At 35.5% G+C, this 24,970-nt stretch overlaps 1 protein-coding gene across 1 annotated transcript in view; it reads left to right on the top strand.

Moving 5' to 3' along the window:
* RB1 (RB transcriptional corepressor 1) overlaps positions 1–24,970 on the top strand; it is a 170,095-nt gene that overhangs the window by 82,055 nt on the left and 63,070 nt on the right. Inside the window, exons 14-17 of the mRNA XM_042915907.1 lie at positions 552–608; positions 694–725; positions 808–884; positions 2,018–2,214. Of these exons, the coding sequence (XP_042771841.1) occupies positions 552–608; positions 694–725; positions 808–884; positions 2,018–2,214 (363 nt within the window). The remainder of the gene's footprint in view (positions 1–551; positions 609–693; positions 726–807; positions 885–2,017; positions 2,215–24,970) is intronic.

Raw genomic sequence — 24,970 nt, 5'->3', positions numbered from 1 at the left:
TTTTGGTTATATATGAAATTTATGCTTATAATTTGAATGAAGGAATATGGTTTGTGTGTGTATATCTAAAATTTTGTTATTCTTTGAACTAATAGGAACTATTTATTTGGTTAAAACTTTTTGCGGGTAACATCAGTTGGGTCAGATTATTGCCTTTTCCAGTTTTATGGACAGACTATTCTCAGTCCTGGAGAGCTAATGTGAAAATACGTAACCTAGGCCACAAGAAGCATTACATTAGTATATAAAAGAGTTAACCCTAGCACCATGTATATAGTGTGTGTGTGTGTGTGTGTGTGTGTGTGTGTATTGATTGATATGGACTGAAGTGGAAATGAAGGAAAACCAAGTACTGGACCTTACTTCTTGATTATTTATTGGGAATTTAAGCATTTTATACTGAAGTCTTAAGTTTTAGACAAGCTAGTTTTTGTGGTGTCTTGGTATTCAGTTTCCTAAGAAGTATCAGAAATATGTTTCAAGAGAAAACTTCTTTAAAATTAATAATTATGATTTTTAAAGTAGTGGAATCTAATTTTTTTTCTTTCTAGAGATACAAACTTGGAGTCCGATTATATTACCGAGTAATGGAATCTATGCTTAAATCAGTAAGTTAAAAAGAACATAATGGAAAGAAAATTTAATGCTGTCATAAAAAAGACATTAACTAAACATTTTTTATATCTGTTTTAGGAAGAAGAACGATTATCCATTCAAAATTTTAGGTAAATTCTTTAGTTTTAATAAAACAATTTCTTCTTTTTATAAAAGTAAATGTTTCAAAATCATTCTTTTTCTTTTCTTTAGTAAACTCCTGAATGACAACATCTTTCATATGTCTTTGTTGGCATGCGCTCTTGAGGTTGTAATGGCTACATATAGCAGTAAGTTAAATTTTAGTCAATAAACATTTTAGTTCAGTTTAAAGTTTAAAAAACTTACCTAAGGTGTGGTGGGTTTTTTTTGGGAGGGTGGAGTTAAGGGGATGATATGCATATGTTAGATCAGTATATACTGAAGAATATAAGTAGTCACCATAAATCATTTAAATGTGTTATTATCTTAATTATTTCAGGTCATCTTGGGAATAGTATTTCAGTAGGCTCTTATTCTGGGCTATCCTGAATCTAGGAAATGAACCTTTGAAATCCCTTTCAAGACAGGAGATTGTGAATTTCCAAGGAGTACAAAAAGTAGCATTTCCCTATACGGAAACACTGCTATAGACTTTATGGCAGTGAGACCAAAGATTGGAGCTATGGTTCACCAGATAAATGGAACAGAAGCCACTGATGGTGTTTTTTAAACGATACAATTTTAGACATGTATTGTTTTGCAAATAATATTGTAGATATTAAGAAGTCTTGTTTGTGAAAACAAAAGAAAATTTACCTAGGGTACAAATACGCAATAAAAGAAACTTAAAACTGCTAAACATATGTGGAAAACTGTGAATCCTCATTAATAACCAGAAAATGCACATTTAAAAGAGTTGCCGTTTTCTAACCAAATTAGCAAAATTTTAAAGAATCCTTCCCTCCCAACATCAGGGATTATTGAGGTTGTTAAAATGGATATGCTAATGCATTGCTGGTTAGATATTATACTCGTTCCTGATACAAGGGTAGGGTATTTAAATCTTTGAAAATCTGATAGAAGCATAAGCCCTCTATTTAGGAAAAACATGTGTGGACATACACTCAAAATTTAGAAGCCTATTTCTTTTGGGTCCTTGGACTCCACAATAAAAGTTATGCTCTAGGAGCACCTGACTGGCTCAATCTGTACAGCACACAGCTCTCAATTTCATGGTTGTGAAATCAAGCCCCATGTTGGGCATGGAGGCTACTTAAAATAAATTAAACAAAATGAAAAACAAATCTGCTCTAAATAGAAATTTTTGTGTAGCTTTTCTGCTGTGTTTTTTTTTTTGTTTGATAAAACCTTCCAAGCTAAAAATACATAATTCAAGGCTTAACATTTCATACCTAAGTTAAACTTTTTCTTTCATTTTTAGGAAGTACATCTCAGAATCTTGATACTGGAACAGATTTGTCCTTCCCATGGATTCTGAATGTACTTAATTTAAAAGCCTTTGATTTTTACAAAGTGATTGAAAGTTTTATCAAAGCAGAAGCCAACTTGACCAGAGAAATGATAAAACATTTAGAGCGATGTGAACATCGAATCATGGAATCCCTTGCATGGCTCTCTGTAAGTAACTAGCTAAAACAATTAAAAATACTGATATGCAAATGGATAACAGTTATCTGTTAGAACTATTTGTTAAAATTTACCTGAAGAGCAAATGCAATTTAATGAACACTGTAATTCAGTGTATATCCCAAGAATCAAGTGGAATATTAGCATGGAGTTTTCTCTTTTACTTGGGCTCCCTAGACCATCCGCTACAATGATTTATTTAGGAATAGCTTTAATTAAAACATGGTACTTTAAAGCAAAGCAGAATAAAGTATTTGAGCAGTATATTTAAAGATGGCATATTTGAAAATTTAAATGCTCTTAAATTCTAAAAAAAGGTAAAAATTAAGATTATGCTATTTAAATGATATAAAAGTATAGTTTTCTGGTTGAATTTATTTGGATTTTTTTTTGTTCTATCATTAAAGATAGTCCAAAACCCTATAGTATTGTTTGATTACAGTTATCGTTTATAGCATTGTAGGAGCACAAATCATATTCTCTAGGTATTTTATTTATAGCATATAAGCTATTGATAAGGCTTTTGTTTCATAAAGATGGCAATAGTAAGATACTTATTTGAATTTCTTCTGTGTTATGCTTTTTAAATCTCCATAGTTGGGTAATACTTTGTGACTCACCAGATTTGTAGATTAATATGGGGTTGGTTTCTTTTGAAAGTTTGTTCCATGCTAAGCACGTAACTTTTCATTTATGCTAGTATATAGAAATGGCAATGAAAACTTTGACTTTAGTTACACTAGAATTCTAATCTATACATGTAAGCCTTAGTTTAAATTTTTTGATGTTTTAAAAGTTTAATGGCTAAGAGATAACTTATGTCTTAGTGTTTTCTTGCATTGCTGTAGGGATAGAGTAGATAGAACAGGAGAGAAGTAAGCCAAGTAGATAGAAAGCTGTTGCATTGCTATAGTTGAATTTAGTAACCCCATTATACAGGAGCTTCCACTTTATAAGGTCAGGAGTAGTTAGGAGAAATCTAGGTGATTTCTGAGGGATTAAATGAGAATGGCAAAAATGAATAAATAGGTAAAGAAATTAATAAAGAGTACTTTTCAGAGATTGATATGCCCTCTCCTTCTAGACATTGAAATCAAAACATTACTGTATCATATGAAAGTGACTGTTGTCATTTCTTTTAAAGAATTAGTTTGTTTTTTCCATCAGTACACGTCTGCAACATGCCTTGCATTGGGGTAGACATTGTGAAGATACAGAAAAGACATGGGCTCTGAAACTTATATAGTAGACATTTACTGTTTATAAATTGCTTGTGTTCAAGCCTGTTTAGTTCAGTTACTGGTGTTCTAGGATTCTAAACAATGTTCCTTTATTTTTGAGAAATTTTGGAGAAAAAGTGACATGCCCAAAGCCTAGAAAAGGGTATCATATATTAATACAATGATACGGAGGTCATAAGCCTCTAAATTTAAATTCTAAATGCAGTTGGTATTGCTAGGGGATGAATTTATAGATGATTTTTATTGTCATATATTTTTAATATGTCAAATATTTAATATTTAATATGTCACATATTTTACTTCTAAAATGTTTACCTTTTTGATAAGGGAATAGGGTAACTGTGAAGATAAGTCACACTACACAAATAGAATACTGTGAATTTTTCCCATGAGAATAATTGACATTTTAGAGAAGGTACATACCATAGATATATCTCAGCTTTCACAGATTGTTTTTTTTTTAATTGAAGTATAATATATATGCAGAAAAGTATATATAACAAGTTTATAGTTTGATGAATTTTTCACAAATTGAACACACCCATGTTGCCAACACCCAGATCAAGAGAGAAAACTTTAATAATTTTTTGATTCTGTATCATAATACAATTTTTTCATTAAACTGTAGATTCAAACAATGTTGTTTACCCAGGGAAACATCAAGTGAGGTACTACTTACTTTTCCTTCCAATAATTTAATGAAAGGAAGAACATCATTGGATTTTAATGGTTGCATGGGGAAAAGTCTTAGCATCTTTGCTACACAATCTTGAGATTTAATAAATCAAGAATAGAATAAGGAAAAAGCACACCTTTCTTTGTTTCAATACCAGAGAGTTTAACAGGTAATATATAAGTATCAAATGCTAAAAAGTCTATTGGAAAACTTAGTGAACTTTTGTTCTATGGAAATTTAAAGAAATTAGAGGCAATTTAGAACAAACCATACCTAAGAGTTAGATTAAATGACTTCCAGATGTTTAAGCCTTTTAAATCACTTAAGCAGTTTATAATGCCAGTAGATGATGAGGTGAGATTTGGATATCTTTCTTTTAGTGTATTCAAAATTCATCAGATTTCTCTCAATAAAATCTTTATAAGCCAAAGTACATTGGGTATTTTATTTTCTAAGTGGTCTTTCTTTCTGGGGATATTGTGGACTCTTTCTGTTGATCTCCTTGCATTTCTAACTTCCTTAAGACTATTTCTCTGGCAGCAACTAGAGAAATCATTTTAAGATGCAAATCTCAGGGTGCCTGGGTGACTCAGTCTGTTAAGTTCTGACTTTTGATTTCAGCTCAGGTCATGATCTCATGGTCATGCAATCGAGCCCTGTGTTGGGCTCCATGCTGAGTGTGGAGCCTGGTTGGGATATTCTCTCTCTCTCTCTCTCTCTCTCTCTCTCTCTCTCTCTCTCTCTCTCTTCCTCCCTCTCCCTCCCTCCCTCCCCTTCCCCTTTTTTTTCTCTCTCTCAGAAGAAATAAATAAACATAAAAAACCAAATCTCATAATGCTAACTAAACAAAAACCTTCTGTGAGGGATCTGTATATCTGGTAATGATGGAGGAAGAGACTACCATATGACTCCCCTCAAAAAAGCTATGAAACCTCTATGTAATCCAAAAAGCAACTGCCTGAAACCCCTGGACAGGAAGAGTAGACAGACTCTTTAGGCGTGAAGGGGACCCCTGAGCTGGGAAGGAAGCTTTTTAGGTGAGAAGTTATAATAAGATGGGGTGGGGCGGGGGGTGCCAGTGGGAAAACTGCAGGCTTTCAGGCCAGGGAAACTAGAAAACTGAAGCTGGGGAAACCTTGGCTACTGAATAGAATGGACAGATTTTGCAAAGGAAAGAGCCAGAGAAAGAGTGCCCAGATTCTGTCTACCCATATCTCTGTCTGAGACCTAAGTTATTGCAGTGTAATAGATTCAGAGCAGCTTAATGAAAGACAAAGGATCTGAAGTGAGACAGGTGCTAATGCCCAAATAAACAGTTTATAGTTCAAGTTCAGCAAAAATAATTGTCTGCTTAAAAACAAAACAGTACTCATTTGAGGGAAAAACGACAGAATCCAGAATCTTTACAACTTAACATTTATGACATCCAGGATACAACTTGAAAATTACCCAGCCTGTGAAGAGGGTCAAAGGAATCAGGTGGAGGTTTTTAAATTTTTTTCTTAATGTTTATGCATTTTTGAAAGACAGAGACCGAGCACAAGCAGGGGTGGGGCAGAGAGAAAGGGGGACACAGAATCTGAAGCAGGCTCCAGGCTCTGAGCTGTCAGCACCAGAGACTGACGCGGGGCTTGAACTCATGAACTGCGAGATCATGACCTGAGCTGAAGTCAGATGCTCAACTGAGTCACCCAGGCACCCCGGATGCAAGTTTTTAGAATGGGAAATTTATTTAGGTCAACTCTTTGATCCCTCAAGGTTCTCTTTTGGAAGCTTTGTCTCCTTTTTTCTTGTATCAGCAGTTCAAAGTATGGTCTTACACTTCCTGGTGTCCCTCAAACCATTTTAGGGAATCTGCAAGATAAAAAGTATTTTTATGTTGCTATTCAGATGTTACTTCTCTTTTTTACTCTGTTGACATTTATATCAGTGACGTAAGAGTGTTGGCACCTTTGTAGGTATTAGATCAGCATCCAACTGGCGAGTAGTCATTGTATTCTTCACCACCACAAACTCTCAATTAAAATACAGAACAGAACAGTTTTATTTAAGAATGTCATTGATGAACCAGTAAGAAGTATTAATTTTATTGAATCTCCATTTTCACGCACACATGGTTCAAAACAACTGACAATAAATATTGCCAATGGTGAATTTTGAGTTTTCAAGTGAAAATTAGAATTTTGTTAAGCTTGTATCCACTATAAGCATTCAAAGACTTCTGATGAAATCAGTGGTGCATTAATAAATGTGACTTGATATCGTATAAGGAGATTTGTCAACATTTGTAAGATCTCCATAATTCAGTGAAGGGCAGAGAGAGAGGTAGAAAATCCCAAGCAGGTTCCATGCTCTCAGCATGGAGCCTGACTTGGGGCTTGATCTCACCAACTGTTAGATCATGACCTTAGCCAAAACCAAGAGTCGGACACTTAACTAACTGAACCACCTAGGTGCCCCAGACCAACAGATTTTAAGGTCTCAGAATATGAAAAGTTTATTTTTGTTTATTGATGTTGTTCCCCATTCCATATTGCAATTAACCTTTAAGGAACTATAGCTTGCCAAGTTTTAGGGTAGTATCAAAGAAATATATCCATTATTATCTGAAAACTGTATTAAAACACTCCTTTTTCCAACTACCTATTGTGTGAGGCCAGGTTTTCTTATGCAAGCAACCAGTACCTTGTTGTTAGTGCAACAAAGTAGATATAGAGACAGTTACGAGAATTCAGGTCTCTTCTAGGAAACCAGAGATTTACAAGATTATAAAACAGTGCCAGTGTGCTCACTAATTTTTTTTGAAAAATATGGCTATTTATGCTTAATATATAATGAGTTTATAAAATATTAACATATTATTTAACATATATTAACATACAATGGTTAATTTTGGTTCTTTAAGTCACATTCTTAGAAATTTTCTGTTTTGAATTAAACTTAATTTTAAAAATTACTAATACAGTAAATATTGAGAGATAAAGTCCACATGAACAAAGTTTTTTGGGTCTTGAATAATCCTGAGTAATTTTAAGAATGTAAAAGTGTTATGAGTCCAAAATGTTTGAGAATGTCTCCCTTGTATTCTCTTCTCCATTCAGACTTTTCTTTTACTATAACTCACACAACCACATTTGTTTCTGCCTATCCCTGAGTCTTTATTCACTTCATAGGCCCAATTTAAAATACTTTCCCTGCCTTTTTATTTACCGGAGTTTTAGTTCTACTTCCACTTTGTTTTTCATGATCATCCTAGTCTGTAGTCATTCTTCCTCCTTTACAGCCTTACAGTGTCTATTTATACTACTTTTTAGTCATTTATAAACTTTATATCTTATTACCTGTGCATGTCTCATGTTAATTGTGTTACTGTATATAAAGCACTCAGAACAGTATCTGACATCATATTATGCATGTGCAATTTAATAAGTGGGAGTGAAGGATAGAGAGGGGTCAACTAATGATGAAATGTAGGCAGTGTCTTTCACTAAGATACCTGGGATTGGATGAAATTTCCTTGGAAAGATGAATTTCATTTGATTATGTTGAGTTTGAAGTGATTGTAGGTCATTCAAGTAGATGTGTCCAGTAGCAGTTGGTTATGTATGTCTGGAGCTTAGGAAAGAAATCTAAGCTAGGAATATGAACCTGAGAGCTGCTGACACATATATAATAACAACAGTTTCTACCCTTTATTGACAGTTCATCTTGTGCTAGGCACTGTGATGAGTAGTTCTTTTATTTTTTTAATGTTTATGTTGTGAGAGAGAGCATGTGCGCACAGGCATGTGAGGGGGAGGGGCAAAGAGAGAGAATCCCAAGCAGGCTCCACACTGATGGTGCAGAGCCAGACATGGGCTCAAACCCACGAACTGTGTGATCATGACTTGAGCCTAAACCAAGAGTTCGACGCTCAACCAACTGAGCCACCCAGATGCCCTGTGAGTAGTTCTTTTAATATTTAATTTTTATGATGATTTTTGATGTAGTATTCTAAATGAATAAATTAATGCTTAGAGAACTTCAATAACTTGTCCTAGACCACACAAGTTAAATGCAAAGCTGTGGTTTGAACGCAAGTCTCTCTGGCTCTGAAGCTGTTAATCTGTATGTTTTCACCAAGTAACTAAAGTTTGGAGAATGGATAAGATCACCTAAAGAGAAAATGTAGTACACTAGTTCCTTCTTATCCACAGAGGATGTGTTCCAAGACCCCCAGTGGATGCCTGAAACCATGAATAGTATTATGTACTGTTTTTCCTATACGTATATACCTGTGATAAAGTTAATTTAGTATTAGTAGGCATAGTAAGAGATTAACAACAACAAAAAATAAAATAGAACAATTGTAACAATATACTCTAAAATTTGTGTGGTCTGTCTCAAAGTATTTTATTGTATTATAGTCACCCTTATTCTTGTGATGATGTGAGATGATAAAATGCCTATGTGATGGAAGTGAGGTGAATTTAGGCTCCTACTGACTGTCCGATCATACCCTACAAGGAGAATCTTCTGCTTCTATGCTGCAGTTGACTGGGTAATTGAAACCATAGAAAGCAAAACTGCAGTTGAGGGGGACTGCTGTCTAAGAAGAGAAGGTGGCTAAAGATAGAATCCTGAGGCTCTCTGACATTTAAGAGCTAGACAGAAAAGAGAAGCCTACAAAAGAGATTGAAATAGAACAGCTAGAGAGATAAGAGGAAAATCAGAAGTGGTGTCATAAAGGGAAAGACATTACAAGGTCTGAGTCAGTGGTTGCTGTTTCAGATACTATAGGAGCAGCCAGTAAGAACTGAAAAGTATTCATTCGTTTGGGCAACAAGGCCACTGGTGATGGTAGCAAGGACTGTTAATAGAAGTGGTAGAGGCAGGAGTAGGTTGCAGTGGAATTTTGAAGAGATGTGAATGAGAGATAAAGTGGAGACAGTGATTGTAGATAACTTTTATGAGAGTCTTGTCTGTGAAGGGAAATAAAGATACAGCTGCCAAGTGTGTGAGGTGGAGGGAAGATTATTTTTCAAGATGGGAAAGGTAGGATTAAATGTTGATGGAATAGAGTCACTAGGAGTGTTCTGAAGTTGCTGGATGACACATTAGTGGGTTAAAACACCCGTTTTATTTTGCTCATGATTCTGTGGGTCAGGGATTTAGGAAGAGTTTGACTGGGCAGTTCATTCCTGACGGTGTGGTATCAGGGGCAAGATCCACCTCCACGTGCTTCTTAACTCACAAGTCTGGCGCCTGGCTGCCCCTCATACATGGTCACCTTTTCTTTCCTCCTTTCTATTTTCCCTACTCCAGGTGGCATCTCACAGCATTTTGGTTTTAGGGTAGTCATTTGTCTTACATAGCAGCTGGCTTCCAAGAAGCTTCTGAAAGAACTGTAGCTGAAAGCTGTATTCTGTTGGTGAGAGGAATCACAGGTCCTGTCCAGATTCAAGGGGCTCCCTTGAATAGGTGTCATGTCTTGTTTGAAGAGAGGCAGGGTGGACATCTGGGTGGCTCAGTCAGTTAAACATCTGACCGGCTCAGGTCATGATCTCATGGTTCATGGGTTCAAGCCCCATGTCAGGCTCTGTGCTGGAAGCTCAGAGCCTGGAACCTGCTTCAGATTCTGTGTCTCCCTCTCTCTCTCTGCCTCTCCCCCACTCTCTCTCTCTCTCTCTCTCTCTCTCTCTCTCTCTCTCTCCCCCTCTCTCTCTCTCTCAAAAATAAATACTAAAAAAAAAATTAAAAGGGAAGCAAGGTGGGATGGCAAATATCGTGTGGCAAAATGGAAAGAACGGAAGCAGTTACCAGGTTGGTATGTGGGTGCCATGGCAGAAAATGAGGAAGTTTCCATTTGATGGCTTTATTTTTATATATAAAATAGAGCTGAGTAGTTTGCTGAGGATGAGTTGATAGAGGGTAGAAGGGAGTCCAAAGTAGTATAGTCAGAAGTTTGAGGAGAGTGCATACAATTTGAAATTGTTGCTGAGGAGAATAATAGAACTGAGTGATGAAAGATAAGAGGATTACCTAGCAGCACTGAAGGAAATTTTGAAGGTAGAAATTTTAAATTTGTAGTGCCACCCCAACTCTTTGTGGTGGCATGATTTTTTCCAGCACCACCTAGCAACTAGATGTAGGATTAGAAAAGACCAACAGCTAGATTGACCCAGGATATTAGGGTTTGCCAACACAGATGTGGTAGACTGATAATGGGGCAAATAAAGTGAGGAAGTTGGTCAGAGTGATTAAAGTGGTAAGTTTAGTAGTTTCAGTTGCATAGAAGAGATAGGAGGCTGATGGAGAAAGTGGAGGTTTTAAGAAACCTCTTTTAATGAAATTTAATAGAAAGAGATTTCAACTTCATATTCCAGAGCTAGAACATTTCTGCATAGTTTACTGTATTCTAAGAAATAAACTTAGGAATGCATAAATGAGTTGGAATGCACATGAACACCACTGGAAATGAGGTGGTCAAGGAACCAAGAGGCTGAGTGAACAGTGAAGTCACCCAGGACATGTGTTAGGACGAGTGTGGACTAGGGACCAAAGTCTTCAATACTTGAAGGAAGTGACCTTGAGATAAGAGGTTCTAGGAGAGGCAGAGGGTTAGAGAGTTCCGAAAAATTAAAAGCCCCTGTCTTAATTTTTAAATAATCTCTTTAACAAAACCTAGTTTATTGTCTTACATATAGAATTTAGGTGCATAAACAATTAGAATTATAATGTCTTCTTGATGAATCTACACCTTAATTATTATGAGATGACCCCTTTTATCACTGGTAATATTCTTTGCTCTGAAAACTGCTTTGTCTGATATTAGTAAAACCACTCCAGCTTTCTTTTCATTAATACAAGCTTGGCATATTTATCCCATCCTTTTACTTTTAACCTATTTGTGTCTTTATACTTAAAGTAGATTTCTTATAGGCAATGTGTACAGTTGAATTGACTCTTGAACAGAAGACTTTGAAATGAATGGGTCCACTTATACCCAGATGTTTTTCTGTACATATAGTGCACTATTATAGATACTGTATTTTCCTTTCTGCATAATTTTCCTAATAACATTTTTTCTAGCTTGCTTTATTGTAAGAATACGGTATATAATGTATATAGCATATAAGATATGAGTTGATTGACTGTTTATCTTATCCATAAGGCCACTGGTCAACTATTGTCTTTTCGAATCGTCATTCTGACAGGTGTAAGGTGATAGCTCATTGTAGTTTTGATTTGCATTTCCCTGATGAATACTGGTTGAGCATGTTTTCATGTATCTGTTGGCTCTATGTCTTCTTTGGAAAAATGTCTATTCAAATCATCTACCCATTTTTGATTCATATTTTTTTTTTAGTGTTGAGTTGTATGTATTTTGAATATTTATGTATTTTGAATATTTATGTATTTTGAATACTAACTCCTTGAGTATGTCATTTGCACATATCTTCTCCCATTCACCAGCCTGCCCTTTTGTATTGATGATTATTTTCTTCCCTGTGCAGAAACTTTTTATTTTCATGCAGTCATAACAGTTTATTTTAGCTTTTGTTTTCCTTGCCTTAGGAAACATAGCCACAAAAATGTTGCAATGGCCACTATCAGAGAAATTACTGCCTTTATTTTCTTCTCAGAGTTTTATGGTTTCAGGTCTTATATTTAGGTCTTATATTTAGAAGATAGTTTATTTGAGCTTTTTCTTGTTTCTTAAGGTAGGTCTGTGTGTGCTTTGGTTTCATTTTCTTCATGTTTCACTTGCTTAAAGTTGTTGGATATGTGGACTTTATAGGTTTCATCAAATTTGGAAATTTTTATCTATTATTATCTTAAAATATTTTAGTTGACTCCTCCCACCCCTCCCTTCAGGGATTCCAGTCATAAATATATTAGGTGACTTGAAGTTGTCTCACAGCTCACTGATCTTCTATTTTGTTCTTGTTTTTGTTTGTTTGTTTTTTCCCCCAGGTGTTTTGTTGTTCATTTTAGATAGTTTCTATAGCTATATCTTCAAGTTCATTAATTTTTTCTTCTGAATGTCTAATCTGCCATTCCATCTATTGCACTTTTAATCTCAGACACTGTATTTATCATCTTGAGGTTTTATTTGAATCTTTTTTTATGTCTTATAAACTCTCTTTAATGTAATGGGGAAAAACATGTTTGGGCTTTCTTTGATTTTCTTGATCATGTAGAATATAGTTAGAATAACTTTTAAAGTCCCTGCCTACATATTCTAGCATCTCTGTATTTTAGGTCAGTTTCTATTGACTGATACTTCTCCTTTTTAATATTTCCCTGCTTTTCTTTGTCTGCTTTGTAATTTCTTATCAGATACCAGACTTTGTGAGCTTTACCTTATGGAGTCCTAGATACTTTCATACTCCTTTCACTGTGCTTGAATTGTGTTTTGGTACACAGTTTAGTTTCTTGAAAATAATTTGACCCTTTTCAAGGCTTTTGTTATTGTTGTTTTTAGACAAAGCCAGAGCAGTCTTTAATTTATGACTAATCTGTAACACCCTTCTGAGTACTCTACCTCATGTTCCATGTATTAAATAGGTTTTTCCACTTTGGGTGGTAGAAATCAGAATTCTTCCTGGACCTGTGTCAGCTTCAGGAATGGTTCTGCTTTTCCCACTGGCTTTTTCTTTGGCTTCAGTAGTTTGTATGCACTGATGGGTTCTCCTCTGAAGAAGACTTGAGACTAACCCTCTGCAGATCTCTGGAGCTCTCTCTTTGTACCTCTTTCCTTTCTGTGTAACTCTCCCTTCTCTGGTATTCTGCCCAGCTAATTTTAGCTACTTTGGCTTCCTTGAATTCTCAGTTCTGATTCAGAACTGAATCTTCAGTTCTGTGAGAGGGACCTTTGGGTTTTATTTCAGTGTCTTCTCCTTGTGTTGTAGCCTGGGAATTCTCTCCATGCAGTAAACTGAGGCAGCGGTCAGGCTTACCATTTGTTTTCTTTCTCTCTGGGATTACTGTCCTTTGCTGCCTATTGTTCAGTGTCAGAAAACAATTGTTTCATTTATGTAGTTCAATTTTGGAGTTGTTGAAGACAAGTCCTATTTGTTACTTCGTCATCATGACTGAAAGAGTTATGCGTAGTATTTACTGATAACATTTTTACAAATATGCCTGCTTAAAGAATATTTAGGATACCCTAAATATTTTATTTCTGTTTTCCTATATTAAATACATCATATCTTCTGAATAATACTGCTATGAAGGGGTACTTATATGGAGATCATAGAAGTACTAGTTATTAGCTATTGTTTTACTTTTAATAAGTCCCAAGAAAGTTAAGTATCCTTTAATTGTTGTTAAATATAGCTGACTCATTACAATGGATTCTGTGGTACTACTTTTCTTTAGTCACCAAACATTAGTGGATTTCTTTCTTCAGTTACACAACTTTTACATAAGAAAAAACTTAAAGTATTTCTTTTTTTATTATTTTTCCAAACTTTAAATGAAAGCCTGTTTTACATAGCAGTATAGTTATAATGAATGGCTTATATTTTTAGAGTTCCAATTTGATAACAAACTTACAAACAAATTTTTAAGCTTCTTTTGAACTGCCAAACTTGACAGGAAGTGAACACAAAAGGCAGAAAAGCCTGTGGCTCTGAAAAAGCCAAAAAGGATATCTGTTCTATATTTGTATGGTAGATCATTAACCTCTCATGCACTTTACACAAAGGTTTTAGTATTTACCACAAGACATTGTTTTTTTAAAAGAGGTACATTTTTCTGAGAGCTGTGTCTCAGGAAAGTGAGTGAACTGTAAGATAATGATTAAGTCATATAGAACTCTTTTCTAAAAATATGGGTAAGGATAATGAAATACTAAGATGCCATGTATTATATTTATATAACAGCCATGCTACTATAATGGAAAATATTCTATGGGGTTTTTTTAACTTTTCCATTCTAAATCTTTGAAATCTTGTGTATTTTATTAATATGAAATTTATTGTCAAACGGTTTCACTACAACACCCAGTGCTCATCCCAACAGGTGCCCTCCTCAATGCCCATCACCCACTTTCCCCTCCTCCCCACCCCCCATCAACCCTCAGTTTATTCTCAGTATTTAAGAGTCTCTTATGGTTTGCCTCCTTCCCTCTCTGTAATTTTTCCCCCCCTCTCCTCCCCCTGGTCTTCTGTTGAGTTTCTTAGGATCCACATATGAGTGAAAACATATGGTATCTGTCTTTCTCTGCCTGACTTATTTCACTTAGCATCACACTCTCCAGTTCCGTCCACATTGCTACAAAAGGCCAGATTTCATTCTTTCTCACTGCCAAGTAGTATTCCATTGTATATATAAACCACAACTTCTTTATCCATTAATCAGTTGATAGACATTTAGGCTGTTTCCATAATTTGGCTATTGTTGAAAGTGCTGCTGTAAACATTGGGGTACAAGTGCCCCTATGCATCAGCACTCTTGTATCCCTAGGGTAAATTCCTAGCAGTGTTATTGCTGAGTCATAGGGTAGATCTATTTTTAATTTTTTGAGGAACCTCCACACTGTTTTCCAGAGCGGCTGCACCAGTTTGCATTCCCACCAACAGTGCAAGAGGGTTCCCATTTCTCCACATCCTCTCCAGCATCTATAGTCTCCTGATTTGTTCATTTTAGCCACTCTGACCAGCGTGAGGTGATATCTCAATGTGGTTTTGATTTGCATTTCCCTGATGATGAGTGACGTTGAGCATCTTTTTATGTGCCTTTTGGCCACCTGGATGTCTTCTTTAGAGAAGTGTCTATTTATGTCTTCTGCCCATTTCTTCACTGGATTATTTGGTTTTTTGGGTGTGGAGTTTGGGGAGTTCTTTATAGATTTTGGATACTAGCCCTTTGTCCGATATGTCATTTGCAAATATCTTTTCCCATTCCGTCAATTGCCTTTTAGTTTTGTTGGTTGTTTCCTTTGCAGGGCAGAAGCTGTTTATCTTGATGAGGTCCCAATAGTTCATTTTTGCTTTTAATTCTCTTGCCTTTGGAGATGTGTCAAGTAAGAAATTGATGCAGCTGAGGTCAGAGAGGTTTTTTCCTGCTTTCTCCTCTAGGGTTTTGATGGTTTCCTGTCTCACATTCAGGTCCTTCATCCATGTTGAGCTTATTGTTGTGAATGGTGTAAGAAAGTGGTCTAGTTTCATCCTTCTGCATGTTGTTGTCCAATTCTCCCAGCACCATTTGTTAAAGAGACTGTCTTTTTTCCGTTGGATATTCTTTCCTGCTTTGTCAAAGATTGGTTGGCCATACTTTTGTGGGTCTAGTTCTGGGGTTTCTATTCTATTCCATTGGTCTGTGTGTCTGTTTTTGTGCCAATACCATGCTGTCTTGATGATTACAGCTTTGTAGTAGAGGCTAAAGTCTGGGATTGTGATGCCTCCCACTTTGGTCTTCTTCTTCAATATTACTTTGGCTGTTCGGGGTCTTTTGTGGTTCCATAGAAATTTTAGGATTGCTTGTTCTAGCTTTGGGAAGAATGCTGGTGCAATTTTTGTTGGGATTGCATTGAATGTCATGTAGATAGCTTTGGGTAGGATTGACATTTTAACAATATTTATTCTTCTAATCCATGAGCACGGAATGTTTTTCCATTTCTTTTTATCTTCTTCAATTTCTTTCATAAGCTTTCTGTAGTTTTCAGCATACAGATCTTTTACATCTTTGGTTAGGTTTATTCCTAGGTATTTTATGATTCTTGGCACAGTTGTGAATGGGATCAGTTTTTTTATTTGTCTTTCTGTTGCTTCATTATTAGTGTATAGGAATGCAACCGATTTCTATACATTAATTTTGTGTCCTGCAACTTTGCTAAACTCATGTATCAGTTCTAGCAGACTTCTGGTGGAGTATATCGGGTTTTCCATGTATAGTATCATGTCATCTGCAAAAAGTGAAAGCTTGACTTCATCTTTGCCAGTTCTGATGCCTTTGATTTCCTTTTGTTGTCTGATTGCTGACGCTAGAACTTCCATATGTTGGGTTTTTAAAAGCACTTCATGAGTTACTTAAAATAACCATATATTTACTTTTTCTTTGCCGGTTAAGAGAAAACATTTTAATTTTTGAAAATCTGATTCTTTCTGAACATATACCTAAGGCTTTAACCTTTCTCACTCTGACCCAGTGTGTTCCTAATTTCTTGCCCTTAACTCCCATAACTAGTAGTCTTTTAAGATTTAAGAGACTTGACTTCATTATTCAAAACTGAAATTATTTTATTTTGTTCTAAATACAACTGTTCTTACCAATCTGTATTTTTACATTACTTTTCAAGTCATCCAGGCTTAAAGACTGAGTATTCCTTCCTTCCTTTTTCTCTATAGTTAAATACAGAATCTTGAAAATTTAAAGAAATTGTACATGTCTCTTAGATTCATCTTACTATTTTTAAAATCTTATTTTCATTTAAATTTCCTTAGATATTTTATTTCTTACATTTAATTTATTATATGCTCCTGTTTGGTCTCCCAGCTCTGCCACTAACCTCCATTTAAACTTTGGTGCCAAGTTAATATCCCTAAATACTTATTCATGCCACACCCCAGTGTAGGAACCAATAATAGCTCCCTATTGCCATTCAGAAAAATTTAACCTCTTTTCCCTGGTTGTGGTAATCTGGCCTTTCCTAGCCTTACTCCTACTATTCCTCAAACAGTTACCATAGCCAGATAACTCTTTCATCTGTGGAGCAAACCACACTTATCCAGTGAGAGATAGCCTGCCTAAAGTGGGACGTGGAATCAGATGACCTGGCTTTATGTTCTAACTCTTCCATGTGCAAGTTAATGTTTTTGTTTTAGTGTCGTGCTTTGTAAATTGAGATAGACCAAAATATTTCCCTCCTTCTAGCTCAGATATTTTGTTTCTATAAAACCATTTAAATATTAATAATTATTTGCTAATACTGAGTGTATATTCATATTCCTTTAGATTGCTTCATAATTTATTAAATATTGAAGGAAGTTTTCTTTCATAAAAAGGTTACATAGTGATCTCATTTCCCTATACTCCTTCAGCTCATATTTTCCCAATTCTGTTTGGGCCGTACCTGGGTATTCTGTACATCAGATATTTTAAAGGAATTGTACTTGTCCCTGTGAAATATGTAATGACATGGGAAATGGTCCCTGGTCTTTTTTTTTTTTTTTTGCTTTTGAGACAGAGATTGCACATGTGCGCTTGAGCACATGTGAGTTGGGGAGGGGTAGAGGGAAAGGGAGAGAGAGAGAATCTTAAGCAGTCTCCATGCCCAGCCTGGAGCTGATGCGGGGCTGGATCTCATGACTGTGAGATCATAACCTGAGCTGAAATCGAGAGTCAGATGCTTAACAGACTGAGCCACCCAGGTGCCCTGTGGTTTTAATATAATATGTTACTAGAATCCATAATAATTTAGGGTTGATAACATTAGGGATTTGGATCAACCTTCAAGGAGATTGAAGAGAGGGATAAAAATGAGGTAAAATGGAAAGCTAAATCTGTTTTTAATAGACCGAAATATTAGAACTGAGTTTTCTCTCAGTTTTTAATAAAAGATTCCAGGTATGCCTGTTGTCTTCTATAAGAATGAACAAATGTAGAGCCTGAAAAGGGAAAGTAAAGAAATGCAGTATCTTAGAAATAAAATTTTTGATAGCGGCCTTGTTTTCTATTAGTTCTCTAGAGAGAAATAAAAAATATAGATTTCCAGAAAAACCACAAAGATAAGGATACTTAGTGCATCTGAATAATTATTCACTGAAATGTGAATAGATGATTGCTTAAAAATATCTAAGAATATAAGCTCAATTTAGTAAAATAATTCTATTTCTTCATAGTTAAGAATCAGTGAAGCATTAAATGGTTTTTTATATTGTTCCTCATATGTTAAAAAACAGTAAATGGAAAATCCAATGTAACTTAGATGACTGTTAGCAATCAATGCAAGTATTCTCCTGTACTAAATGCTGATGTGAGCTTGAGTTCTTGTTCTTGATCCAGATCTATTTATGGTCTTAAACATAAAATCTTTCCTTGCCTAAACCTTCACTTAAGTGCCTTCTAGTCTTGCATCCCATGTTTGACCGTGTAGTTTATTCTTTTCTCTCTGCATTTGCCTCCTTCTTTAATCTTTAGAATACTCTGACACACACGAGTAATGGCTAGAGTTCACTTTGGAAGAGACTTGCCCATTCATGTTTCTCTTTCTTCTCCCCTATTGTCAATATTGTACATTTGACTTGTTCATGAATTGGCACAAGGGACTAAAGAAATCTGGGGACGTTAAAAAAAAATCAACAACTCAGAAATGTCTCTTAAGTGTACCTCATAGAAACTTGCTTTAGGAAGCAGTGCTTTTAAAAAGCTCATCACTGGCTTAATTCTTTAGAATTTTTCCTGATCACATACAGACCTGCATCAAAATGATCCTCACTTATGCATTTAACATTTCAGTGTAGAAATCATAATAGATAATACTTGCGTGTGTGCTCTTACTGGCACTATTAAAAGTGCTGAAATGTGTTAACTCATTTGCTTTGTAAACTCAGTGAAATAGATGCTGTCATTATCACTATTTCACAGGTGAGGAAACTAAGGCACAGAAAAATTGAGAACCTTTTCCTTATAAGGTGTCACTGAACTCCAGCATTGTTAAATGTGGGCAGTGTTTGCTGTTATACTGCAGTTGGAATTCATTATATTGCAGGTCCGCAAAACTAAGTTGATGACAGAGACAGAATTTTAACTTGGGCTCTCTGGTCCCGGAGACTGTGCTCTTAACCTCTGTGCTGTCTTATGGTGTGTATTAGTTTATTGTTGGATATATTGAGTGTTGTGATTAGTTTCTTTATTCATGTTTTATTTGTGTTTGTATCTTTCTTTCTGTGTCACTCTGCTGTAGTGGGAGGAACCTGGGCTTTGGAGTTACCAGCTCTCAGTTAATTTTCACAGAAGGTAAATGAAACTATCCCTAGTTTACAGATAAGGAAAGCTAAGCTTCAGAGATACTATATAACTCACTTTGGTGTGATTCTGAACAAGTTATGTCACTGCATCTCAGGTTTCCTTGTCTATAAAACAGGGATAATAATATTTATCTTTCAGAGTTAATGTACAGAGTAAATGAACATTTATGAGAGTGGTATATTTTAGAAACAGCACAATTGTTAGTTTCCTTCATTCCCTTTCTTCTATACAGTGATTTTTTTTTAAGAACAGAGAACTGAGAATACAGTTAAACAGTATTAGATCTGTTTATCCTCACTTACGAAATGTATGTAGAGCTTTTCTCCTGAGGCGCTGCCCTCCCCATTGCCTTTTCAAAGTGGAAAAAGTTCAGAGGGAAAAAGGTGTAACTGAACTCCAGCATTGTTAATGTGGGCAGTGTTCACTATTATACTGCAGTTGGAATTTGTCATATTGCTTTAGGTATGAATCATGTCAGTAATTACCCAAGGGCAGTGTTAGTTCATTATTCAAGTACAAACAAGAAGGGAGATAGCAATTGTAGAAGAATAGCTCAGAAAGATCCTCTGTACTTATTAACCTGTGGACATGGAAGCAATTGTACTGTTGTTCAGAGCGTCTTCTGCAAGGTCATGACGCTAGAAAATTGCTTGAATATAATCTTAGAATTTTCAGTTTCTAAGCTTATAGTCATATCCTGACTATAATACTGAGGAAGGGTTCTGGAATCTGGATATGAAAACAACAAAAACTAGAAATACCTTATGAGATATGTATTTCAATTAATACAGTTTCTAAATTCCTCCAGAAAAATAAGAGGCTATTAATAATAATAAGTTGAGTAAAATTTTGGAAACACTCTAGGACGTTTACTCCTAAATCATCTAAGCTCAGTTACTTTTCATAATAAAATAGAACCAACTTTTTGACATTTATCTTTTCCAAATATTTATGGCATGTTTTTAGAACTCTGAACTGTCACAATCTAGTCTGTTTCAAAATGCATGTCAGAAAAAAAACAACAACAACAAAAAACAAAATGCATGTCAGTAGCCCTTGTGTCTGTGGTTTTACTAATTTACTTATTGTCAGCAGTAGCCAAATATCAGAAGTATCTATGGTGTCTTTCTATAAGTGTGGATTTAGAACATAAGGGAATGTAGAGTAGGAAACCGCTGGATTTGTTTCTCTTCCAAAAAAAATTTTTTTCTTTTTGCTGAGTTTCAGTGTTTCTTGCCTCTGTTAAAGTATAAAAGATAATTTCTCTTTAAGATTTGATAATACTCTAAGAATTTTTCAAAGTCTAACATAAATCTGTCTTGCTATCTTTTATTTAAGTTTATTTCCTTTTTGGAGTTTAATATCTGGTAATTTATATCCTTACTAATAAATTAATAAAACTTGTTATTTTTGTTAATATCTGATCATTATCTTGCCCTTTCTATGTTTTAAGATAATTACCTAAAAGTTTTCATTTACATACTAAGTAACACTAGTTTCTATAACTTAAGTTTGTCATTTTGTTTTTTTTCTTTTAAACAGTAAAAATGAGAAAGGTGGAAAAGTAAAATGACTCATCTTTTACTAATACATGAGTCCTAAACAAAAATTAACATTGGATTCCCTAATCCAATACTAAGATCTTGAAAATACCAACTTTTTCTTAAAAATATACACTCCTGGGGGCGCCTGGGTGGCTCAGTCGGTTAAGCGGCCGACTTCGGCTTAGGTCATGATCTCGCGGTCCATGGGTTCGAGCCCCGCGTCGGGCTCTGTGCTGACAGCTCAGAGCCTGGAGCCTGTTTCAGATTCTGTGTCTCCCTCTCTCTCTCTGACCCTCCCCCATTCATGCTCTGTCTCTCTCTGTCTCAAAAATACATAAAACATTAAAAAATATATATATACACTCCTGCAGAACACCTTGGTTGCTCTGTCAGTTGAGCATCTGACTCTTGATTTCAGCTCAGTTTGTGATCCCAGAGTCGTGGGATTGAGCCCCGCTTCCGGCTTGGTGCTGAATGTGTGGCCTGCTTGGGATTCTCTCTTTCTCTCTCTCTCTCTCTCCCTCCCTCTCCCTCCCTCCCTCCCTCCCTTCCTCTCCCCCTCTCCCCAGCTTGCACATGCATGCTCTCTCCAATAATAATAATAGTGCAAAAGTTTACATTTTTTTAATTATCTTTGTAGCAGGCATACTGCACACTTTCAGTACTATGTACTTTTAGGATCTAACTCACATATTTAAAGTCTTCTGAAAATAAACTTTCCCACAGTCCAGTTTCAAATGAAGAATAAATGGCCTGGGTGGATGGAGATTGCCATGATAATGCAAAAATGATATATCTGACCTTTGTAATTATTTCTGTAGGAACAACAACTTTTTCTACAATCTCTTACAGACCATTTATCATCGTCCCTATTTTTGAATACATGCCCATATTTTTCCTTCTCTTAAGTAGCTAAGATTATATCAAAATTATGTGTGTGTCAGTCTAAAGAAGTCTTAAGAGATCACAACACAAAATGTAGCATTTTTTGCCCAACAGTTTTGAAACCAGTTATGTTGGCCATCAGCAAAAATCACATATGTAATATACATTCCAAAAGGTATAATTCCTAGCACTCTGTTTCAATATTCATTTTTATTTGAATAAACTTCTTTTGACAAGTACTATACATAAAATCCTTTCCCTGGGAAGCCTAAATTTTAGTCCAATGTGAATATTTTGTACTCCTGTAATTAAATAAGAGTTCTTTATTTTAAAATAAAGAATTATAATAAAGTGATTCATAGGTTTTTATGACCTATTAAACTATGATCTAACAATTAATAATTGGTTTAAAATATTTTTTAAAGAAAATAAGTTGAAAGTTATATTGTTCATGATACAAGGATTTGCTACGCTTTGATGAAAAAGCCCTTTGCATGTTATTTTTTAGCAGCAGTAAACCAGTAAGTTGTATAACTTTTTCTTGTGTAACTTACATTGTGCATAGTTTTAAAAATGAGAATATTTCTGGTTCAAAATAGCAAACTGACCATACACCTTTACCTCCTTTCTCCCCCCAAACCCCTCCAGAAGTTACAGAAAAGAAACAAAAAACACACATTGGGGTGAAATCCTGTAGTATTGAGACTATAAAGTAGAAAATCTATGGAGAGAAGTTGGGTTGATTCAGTTTTGAGGATAAAAAGTAAATGAGGAGTGTACTGATGGATACAACAAAGTAGAGAAAACTACAGCTCTGAATACATACAGAAGAGGGTCTGGTAGAAGTGGGAGTTTGAGCCTCCAAGCTCAAAGTAGCAGATACAGAGAGTAAGGCAGTAATCAGGAGAGTTTTTTAAAGTACTGTCTGCCAGTGGCCCTCAAAGTTGAGCATGCATCAGAATCATCTGGAGGGCTTTTTAAAAACACAGGGTACAGATTGCTGGGCACACCACCAAAGTTTCTAGGGTCAGGTTCAAGAATTTATATTTCAAACATGTTTCCAGGCAATGCTGATGTTGCTGGTCTGGCTGCTACATTTTGAGAACACTGGTCCGTGAACAGTTGGACTGGCCCCCCTACCTCAGGCCATGCGAGGCTATAAAAATCAGGAAAATGCACCTTCCTCTGTGCCAGTGAATTGGAAAAAGATGCCCGTCTGGATACAGATACCCCTGGTTTGGTATGAAACTTTATGCTGAAGCCCTGTGCTTTTGTGCAGTACACAGTCTGTACAAGTACATGTCTGGCTCCACACTAACTTCTGTGTACACACACACACACACACACACACACACCCCTACCCCTACAGCTACCTGATGGTGCCTACAAAAGAAACAGAGCAGGAGATTAGGTAAATCTAGACTTCTATAACAGATTTGAAGGGGAAAAAAAAGAATAGGAAAGGTATTTCTGCTTAAAAATGCATCAAATTATTGTGTTGCAAGGTTATATTGCCCTTATTTTGGTATTTTTTGGGTAACCTCAGTTCAATATCCATTCCCAAAAGAAAGACCAGATTAAAATAGAAGAAAAATTTCCAAAGCTAATAAAAGCCTGAAGGCTTTCAATGGAAAATATTCATAGATCCAAGCAGGATAAATGAGTGTGGATATATCTTGGTGAATAATTCAGAATTCCAAAGGTAATGAGAAAATTATAAAAGCCTCCAGCAAGAAAAAAGTCAGTTATTTACAGTGGAATGAGATCCAGATCAGCATCAAAGTTCTTAGCAGGAGTACTGGATGTCTGATGACCTAGAATTCTGTATCTGACCTACATGTCAAACAGGAGGGTAAAATCAAACAATTTTTAGACATGTAATGACTCAGAAAATTTACCTCTTGACTATCCTTTTTGAAATAAAATTACTAGAGAATATACTTCAGCAAAGTAAAAAAGAAATCCAAGAAAGGTGAATTATGGGAGCTAAAAATGAAACAGGAATGCAGAGAGAAAAAAAAATGGGGAAAAACTCCAGGATACAACAGGCCTAGATAGTTGTTCCAAAAGAGAAATCTATAGATACATAAAGAATGTCAAGAAGAGTGGTTTCTTTTAACAACTCTATAACCTCACTCAAGGTGGAGATTCAACAGTAACAGTTTAAGATTGATAAATCAAGTTTATGGTGATAGCTGCAAGAGTTGAATTTTTGTATTATAGTATTGACAAAGGATAATTTGCCTCTTTACCTTGAGCTTTTGATGGATTAAGTGAACCAAACATAGGTTTGATGATACAAGAGGCAGTCTTTACTTTCTTTACATGTTTGTGTGTAGGTATAGGACATTTATTAGAACTACATTAATAAATACCCAGCATAGGTACTATATAAGTAAATATATTCATTATTAAAAATGAATCTTCAAATCACTACATTGTACACCTGACACTGGTTTAACACTGTATGTTAACTATACTGGAATTAAAAAAATAAAAATAGAAACATGAAAGGAAAAAATTAATCTTTGGCACGGGCAAATAATATTTAATTTGTTCTTAACTCTAAGCCCTCTCCTTCCAATCTCTACCCCCTCTATTTCAACCCACATTAGATGCTATAGAGAATACAAAGAAGTACAGAACATAATCCCTTTCCTCAAGGAGTTTGAGGTATCAGGAAGATCAGACCATGTAAAGAGATAACTAAGGCAGTTAACAAAAATACCAAATAAGTGATAGAGACAATAAGCATTATCAAAGATTTTGTTTAGCAGTTGAACTGGGCCTTGTAGGATGAAAAGGATTTTATCAGGGCCAGAGTGAATTTTATTGACTGGTGGGGGGTGGGGCAAGTAGTGTGTCTTGTGCCTACATGTCTAGAGTCAATAAGATGAGAGTTATGAACACAGGACATGTAGTAGACCAATGAGGAGGAATCTTAATTGGGAGACAGAAAAGAAGCTCCAGAATTGAGTACGTCAGGATTATATTTTGGGGAATATTGCGATATAGTCCCAATATAACACGGTAACAGTGGCGACAATGGTTATTAAAAGTAAGGAGTGGATGAAATCATAACTGACAAGAATGAGAAACAGGACATGAGGTGTGGCATGGACCTTATATTCTCTAGTCCAAAACCCTTAGTTAAGATAAAGAGGTCAACATAGGCTAAATGATTAAAATTATACTAGTTTGTAGGAAAACCCTGACTAGAACTCATGTCCATCTTTTAATAGAACTTTAAGTTTCATTCATTTAACAGATGATGGAGACCGATTATGTGCCATGCACTAATACAGATGTAGCTCTAGGATGATTGGTGTCTTTTTTTCCTTGTTTCCCTTTCTTGTTGGCTTTAGTTTTTTGACTATGTGGAACAAGAAGTGGCACATACAGCCCACAGGCAACCACTTCATTTTGTAAAGTTTTATTGGAAC

This window comes from Panthera leo, chromosome A1, assembly GCF_018350215.1.
Source record: "Panthera leo isolate Ple1 chromosome A1, P.leo_Ple1_pat1.1, whole genome shotgun sequence".
Classification (NCBI taxonomy): domain Eukaryota; kingdom Metazoa; phylum Chordata; class Mammalia; order Carnivora; family Felidae; genus Panthera; species Panthera leo.
This window is presented reverse-complemented; position numbering and strand designations above follow the sequence as displayed.